A 7,500-nucleotide genomic window follows, 5' to 3' on the forward strand; every position below is an offset into this window, starting at 1 on the left:
AGAGAGTCCCTCCTGTTCCTTTCAGAAGTAGAATAAACCCAGAGAGAGAGTCCCTCCTGTTCCTTTCAGAAGTAGAATAAGCCCAGAGAGAGAGTCCCTCCTGTTCCTTTCAGAAGTAGAATAAGCCCAGAGAGAGAGTCCTTCCTATTCCTTTCAGAAGTAGAATAAACCCAGAGAGAGAGTCCCTCCTGTTCCTTTCAGAAGTAGAATAAACCCAGAGAGAGAGTCCCTCCTGTTCCTTTCAGAAGTAGAATAAGCCCAGAGAGAGAGTCGCTCCTGTTCCTTTCAGAAGTGGAATAAACCCAGAGAGAGAGTCCCTCCTGTTCCTTTCAGAAGTGGAATAAACCCAGAGAGAGAGTCCCTCCTGTTCCTTTCAGAAGTAGAATAAGCCCAGAGAGAGAGTCCCTCCTGTTCCTTTCAGACGTAGAATAAACCCAGAGAGAGAGTCCCTCCTGTTCCTTTCAGAAGTGGAATAAACCCAGAGAGAGAGTCCCTCCTGTTCCTTTCAGAAGTAGAATAAGCCCAGAGAGAGAGTCGCTCCTGTTCCTTTCAGAAGTGGAATAAACCCAGAGAGAGAGTCCCTCCTGTTCCTTTCAGAAGTGGAATAAACCCAGAGAGAGAGTCGCTCCTGTTCCTTTCAGAAGTGGAATAAACCCAGAGAGAGAGTCCCTCCTGTTCCTTTCAGAAGTAGAATAAGCCCAGAGAGAGAGTCCCTCCTGTTCCTTTCAGAAGTAGAATAAGCCCAGAGAGAGAGTCCCTCCTGTTCCTGTCAAAGTGGAATAAACCCAGAGAGAGTCCCTCCTGTTCCTTTCAGAAGTGGAATAAACCCAGAGAGAGAGTCCCTCCTGTTCCTTTCAGAAGTGGAATAAACCCAGAGAGAGAGTCCCCCCTGTTCCTTTCAGAAGTAGAATAAGCCCAGAGAGTCGCACCTGTTCCTTTCAGAAGTGGAATAAACCCAGAGAGAGAGTCCCTCCTGTTCCTTTCAGAAGTAGAATAAACCCAGAGAGAGAGTCCCTCCTGTTCCTTTCAGAAGTAGAATAAACCCAGAGAGAGAGAGTCCCTCCTGTTCCTTTCAGAAGTGGAATAAACCCAGAGAGAGAGAGAGTCGCTCCTGTTCCTTTCAGAAGTAGAATAAGCCCAGAGAGTCTCACCTGTTCCTTTCAGAAGTAGAATAAGCCCAGAGAGAGTCGCTCCTGTTCCTTTCAGAAGTAGAATAAGCCCAGAGAGAGTCGCTCCTGTTCCTTTCAGAAGTAGAATAAGCCCAGAGAGAGTCCCTCCTGTTCCTTTCAGAAGTAGAATAAGCCCAGAGAGAGTCCCTCCTGTTCCTTTCAGAAGTAGAATAAGCCCAGAGAGAGAGTCCCTCCTGTTCCTTTCAGAAGTAGAATAAGCCCAGAGAGAGTCCCTCCTGTTCCTTTCAGAAGTAGAATAAACCTAGAGAGAGAGTCCCTCCTGTTCCTTTCAGAAGTAGAATAAACCCAGAGAGAGAGTCCCTCCTGTTCCTTTCAGAAGTAAAATAAGCCCAGAGAGAGTCCCTCCTGTTCCTTTCAGAAGTAGAATAAACCCAGAGAGAGAGTCCCTCCTGTTCCTTTCAGAAGTAGAATAAGCCCAGAGAGAGAGTCCCTCCTGTTCCTTTCAGAAGTAGAACCCAGAGAGAGTCCCTCCTGTTCCTTTCAGAAGTAGAATAAGCCCAGAGAGAGAGTCCCTCCTGTTCCTTTCAGAAGTAGAATAAACCCAGAGAGAGAGTCCCTCCTGTTCCTTTCAGAAGTAGAATAAACCCAGAGAGAGAGTCCCTCCTGTTCCTTTCAGAAGTAGAATAAACCCAGAGAGAGTCCCTCCTGTTCCTTTCATAAGTAGAATAAACCCAGAGAGAGAGTCCCTCCTGTTCCTTTCAGAAGTAGAATAAACCGAGAGAGAGAGTCCCTCCTGTTCCTTTCAGAAGTGGAATAAACCCAGAGAGAGAGTCCCTCCTGTTCCTTTCAGAAGTAGAATAAGCCCAGAGAGAGAGTCCCTCCTGTTCCTTTCAGAAGTAGAATAAACCCAGAGAGAGAGAGAGTCGCTCCTGTTCCTTTCAGAAGTGGAATAAACCCAGAGAGTCCCTCCTGTTCCTTTCATAAGTAGAGTAAGCCCACTGCCAGAGTCTAATTGCTGACATACAAAATCCATCATTTGAAACTAAGCAGACAAATTGCTATTGTTGTATACACACACACACACACACACACACACACACACACACACACACACACACACACACACACACACACACACACACACACACACACACACACACACACACACACACACACACACACACACACACACACACACACACACCCCTGCTGAACTATCTCTCTACAACACACACATCTCGATCTCAAGCAGTGGAACGTGTTTACCCTAATGGTGAACTTTATTCCAATGCTTCACCTCTTATTAATTGAGGTTGGTCTGATGTCCTCTATCAGCTCCTTTCCCCTTATTGGGCCCACTGCAGCTACTAATAATGCACTGTTTTTCTGTGTGTGTGTGTGTGTGTGTGTGTGTGTGTGTGTGTGTGTGTGTGTGTGTGTGTGTGTGTGTGTGTGTGTGTGTGTGTGTGTGTGTGTGTGTGTGTGTGTGTGTGTGTCCCTTCTGATAAGGAGAAGCTTCTCAACACGTTCCGTTTGAAAACAATTGATAATAAACAATAAAACAATAGCATCGCCAAGTCTTTGCATAATCTGAATTCATTTCCTGACTCTTCTGGGTTTTTGTTGAAACTTAATTGCCTTTTTTCTTTTTTTTCTTCTTCTTTTGTCTCCCGAGTGAGAAACAAACACACACCGTACCGAAGTTAAGCATCTCTCCTGTCGGCATCTCGGCACTACTGAGAGTGTGTGTGACTGTAAAAACAATGCCTGTGTGTGTGTGTCCAGAACAATGCAGAGCGTCTGCGCAGGGCGACAGAGAGACTGCGTGGTCCTGTAGTCTTCAGTCAGGAGCCAGCTGTCAGGAAAACACAGCTGAGGTCCTTCAGCCAGTATGTGGAGGTCAGGCCAGGTGAGAGAGACGCACACATCTCCACACACACATGTATAAATGCACACACATAAATACACACACACACAATAGACACTATCCCTCCTCTCCCCATGGCACCATACAGTGTCTCTCTCAGAACACACCCCTCTGTGGTTGTATGTGTGGTCTCTAAAGGTGTCTCACTGTGTGGCCCATGAGGTGTGAATGTCTCACAAATCAGGTTCAACATCTTACTCTCCCTCCCTCCCCCTCTCTCTCCCTCTCTGTCCCTCTCTCCCTCCCTATCCTTCTGACCCTCTCTCCTTCTCTCCTTTTATCTCTCTCTCTCCCTCCCTCTCTGACCCTCTCTGTCCCCCTCCCTCCCCTCTCTCTCTCTCCTCTCTGGCTCCCTGTCCCTCTCTGTCCCCCTCCCTCTCTCTCTCCTCTCTGGCTCCCTGTCCCTCTCTGACCCCCTCCCTCCCTCTCTCTCTCTCCCTCACTATCCCTCCCTCTCTCTCTCCTCTCTCCCTATCCCTCTATGTCCCCCCTCCCTCTCCTCTCTCCACCCCTCCCTCCCCTCTCTCTCCTCTCTCCCTCCCTCTGTCCCTCTCTGTCCCCCCTCCCTCTGACCCTCTCTGTCCCCCCCCCTCCCATCCCTCTCTTCTTGTCTTCCAGAGGTAAAGCGTCAGAGATCAGTACCAGAGGATCAGAGACGGACGTGCGAGGAGAGCGGACTGGCACCAGACACCGATGCTCGCAAGCCTTATGAAGATGAAGTAATTTATGCATAGATAATCTCTTTCCCTCCATCCCTCTTTCCCTACATCCTTTCTTCCCTTCCTCGCTCCTCTCTTTCCATCCCTCTTTCCCTACATCTCTCCTTCCCTTCCTCCCTTCTCTCTTTCCATCCCTCCTTCCCTTCCTCCCTCCTCTATATCCCTCCCTCCTTCCCTTCCTCCCTCCTCTCTTTCCATCCCTCCTTCCCTTCCTCCCTCCTCTATATCCCTCCCTCCTTCCCTTCCTCCTTCCTCTCTTTCCCTCCCTCCCTTCCTCCCTCCTCTCCTTCCCTCCCTCCCTTCCTCCCTCCTCTCCTTCCCTTCCTCCCTCCTCTCTTTCCCTCCCTCCCTCCTTCCCTTCCTCCCTCCTCTCTTTCCCTCCCTCCTTCCCTTCCTCCCTCCTCTCTTTCCCTCCCTCCTTCCCTTCCTCCCTCCCTCCCTCCCTCCTTCCCTTCCCTTCCTCCCTCCTCTCCTTCCCTTCCTCCCTCCTCTCCTTCCCTCCCTCCCTCCCTCCTTCCCTTCCTCCCTCCTCTCTTTCCCTCCCTCCCTCCTTCCCTTCCTCCCTCCTCTCCTTCCCTCCCTCCCTCCTCTCCCTCCTTCCTTCCCTCCCTCCCTCCCTCCCTCCTCTCCTTCCCGCCTTCCCTCCCTCCTCTCCTTCCCTCCCTCCCTCCTCTCCTTCCCTCCCTCCTTCCCTTCCTCCCTCCTCTCTTTCCCTCCCTCCCTCCTTCCCTTTCTCCCTCCTCTTCTTTCCTTCCTCCCTCCTCTCCTTCCCTTCCTCCCTTCTCTCTTTCCCTCCCTCCTTCCCTTCCTCCCTCCTCTCTTTCCCTCCCTCCTTCCCTTCCTCCCTCCTCTCCTTCCCTCCCTCCCTCCCTTCTTCCCTTTCTCCCTCCTCTTCTTTCCTTCCTCCCTCCTCTCCTTCCCTTCCTCCCTCCTCTCTTTCCCTCCCTCCTTCCCTTCCTCCCTCCTCTCTTTCCCTCCCTCCCTGGCCTATAACTGGCAGATAACTGGCAGATAACTGGCAGATAACTGGCCCATAACTGGCAGATAACTGGCAGATAACTGGCCTATAACTGGCAGATAACTGGCCTATAACTGGCAGATAACTGGCCTATAACTGGCCTATAACTGGCCTATAACTGGCAGATAACTGGCCTATAACTGGCCCATAACTGGCAGGGTAACTGGCAGATAACTGGCCTATAACTGGCAGATAACTGGCCTATAAATGGCCCATAACTGGCAGGGTAACTGGCAGATAACTGGCAGATAACTGGCCTATAACTGGCCCATAACTGCCAGATAACTGGCCTATAACTGGCCCATAACTGCCAGATAACTGGCCTATTACTGGCAGATAACTGGCCTATAACTGGCCCATAACTGCCAGATAACTGGCCTATAACTGGCCTATAACTGCCAGATAACTGGCCTATAACTGGCAGATAACTGGCCTATAACTGGCCCATAACTGCCAGATAACTGGCCTATAACTGGCCCATAACTGCCAGATAACTGGCCTATAACTGGTAGATAACTGGCCTATAACTGGCCCTATAACTGGCCTATAACTGCCAGATAACTGGCCTATAACTGGCAGATAACTGGCCTATAACTGGCAGATAACTGGCAGATAACTGGCCTATAACTGGCCTATAACTGGCAGATAACTGGCCTATAACTGGCCGATAACTGGCCGATAACTGGCCTATAACTGGCAGATAACTGGCAGATAACTGGCCTATAACTGGCAGATAACTGGCCTATAACTGGCAGATAACTGGCCTATAACTGGCAGATAACTGGCCCTAAACTGGCAGATAACTGGCAGAAAATTGGCAGATAACTGGCCTATAACTGGCAGATAACTGGCCTATAACTGGCCTATAACTGGCAGATAACTGGCCTATAACTGGCAGATAACTGGCCTATAACTGGCCTATAACTGGCCCATAACTGGCAGGGTAACTGGCAGATAACTGGACTATAACTGGCAGATAACTGGCAGATAACTGGCCTAAAACTGGCAGGGTAACTGGCAGATAACTGGACTATAACTGGCAGATAACTGGCCTATAACTGGCCCAAAACTGGCCCATAACTGGCAGGGTAACTGGCAAACAACTGGCCTATAACTGGCCCATAACTGCCAGATAACTGGCCTATAACTGGCAGATAACTGGCCTATAACTGGCCCATAACTGCCAGATAACTGGCCTATAACTGCCAGATAACTGGCCTATAACTGGCAGATAACTGGCCTATAACTGGCCCATAACTGCCAGATAACTGGCCTATAACTGGCCCATAACTGCCAGATAACTGGCCTATAACTGGCAGATAACTGGCCTATAACTGGCAGATAACTGGCCCTATAACTGGCCTATAACTGCCAGATAACTGGCCTATAACTGGCAGATAACTGGCCTATAACTGGCCTATAACTGGCCTATAACTGGCCTATAACTGGCAGATAACTGGCCTATAACTGGCCGATAACTGGCCGATAACTGGCAGATAACTGGCAGATAACTGGCCTATAACTGGCAGATAACTGGCCTATAACTGGCAGATAACTGGCCTATAACTGGCAGATAACTGGCCTATAACTGGCAGATAACCTGCAGATAACTGGCCTATAACGGGCGGATAACTGGACTATAATTGGCAGATAACTGGCCTACAACTGGCAGATAACTGGCCTATAACTGGCAGATAACTGGCCCATAACTGGCAGATAACTGGCAGATAACTGGCCTATAACTGGCAGATAACTGGCCTATAACTGGCAGATAACTGGCAGATAACTGGCCCATAACTGGCAGATAACTGGCAGATAACTGGCCTATAACTGGCAGATAACTGGCCTATAACTGGCAGATAACTGGCCTATAACTGGCCTATAACTGGCAGATAACTGGCCTATAACTGGCAGATAACTGGCCTATAACTGGCCCATAACTGGCAGGGTAACTGGCAGATAACTGGCCTATAACTGGCAGATAACTGGCCTATACCTGGCCCATAACTGGCCCATAACTGGCAGGGTAACTGGCAGATAACTGGCCTATAACTGGCCCATAACTGCCAGATAACTGGCCTATAACTGGCCCATAACTGCCAATATAACTGGCCTATTACTGGCAGATAACTGGCCTATAACTGGCAGATAACTGGCCTATAACTGGCAGATAACTGGCCCTATAACTGGCAGATAACTGGCAGATAACTGGCCTATAACTGGCAGATAACTGGCCTATAACTGGCAGATAACTGGCCTATAACTGGCCTATAACTGGCCGATAACTGGCCGATAACTGGCCTATAACTGGCAGATAACTGGCAGATAACTGGCCTATAACTGGCAGATAACTGGCCTATAACTGGCAGATAACTGGCCTATAACTGGCAGATAACTGGCCTATAACTGGCAGATAACTGGCCCTAAACTGGCAGATAACTGGCCTATAACTGGCAGAAAATTGGCAGATAACTGGCCTATAACTGGCAGATAACTGGCCTATAACTGGCCTATAACTGGCAGATAACTGGCCTATAACTGGCAGATAACTGGCCTATAACTGGCAGATAACCTGCAGATAACTGGCCTATAACGGGCGGATAACTGGACTATAATTGGCAGATAACTGGCCTATAACTGGCAGATAACTGGCCTATAACTGGCAGATAACCTGCAGATAACTGACCTATAACTGGCCTATGACTG

At 49.3% G+C, this 7,500-nt stretch overlaps 1 protein-coding gene across 2 annotated transcripts in view; it reads left to right on the forward strand.

Moving 5' to 3' along the window:
• LOC124025729 (EH domain-binding protein 1-like) overlaps positions 1-7,500 on the forward strand; it is a 45,431-nt gene that overhangs the window by 29,481 nt on the left and 8,450 nt on the right. For both annotated transcript variants that reach the window (XM_046339065.1, XM_046339066.1), the window contains 2 exons: positions 2,916-3,039; positions 3,676-3,776. In XM_046339065.1, coding sequence (XP_046195021.1) covers positions 2,916-3,039; positions 3,676-3,776 — 225 coding nt within the window. The remainder of the gene's footprint in view (positions 1-2,915; positions 3,040-3,675; positions 3,777-7,500) is intronic.

Source organism: Oncorhynchus gorbuscha, unplaced genomic scaffold, assembly GCF_021184085.1.
Source record: "Oncorhynchus gorbuscha isolate QuinsamMale2020 ecotype Even-year unplaced genomic scaffold, OgorEven_v1.0 Un_scaffold_2392, whole genome shotgun sequence".
NCBI lineage: Eukaryota > Metazoa > Chordata > Actinopteri > Salmoniformes > Salmonidae > Oncorhynchus > Oncorhynchus gorbuscha.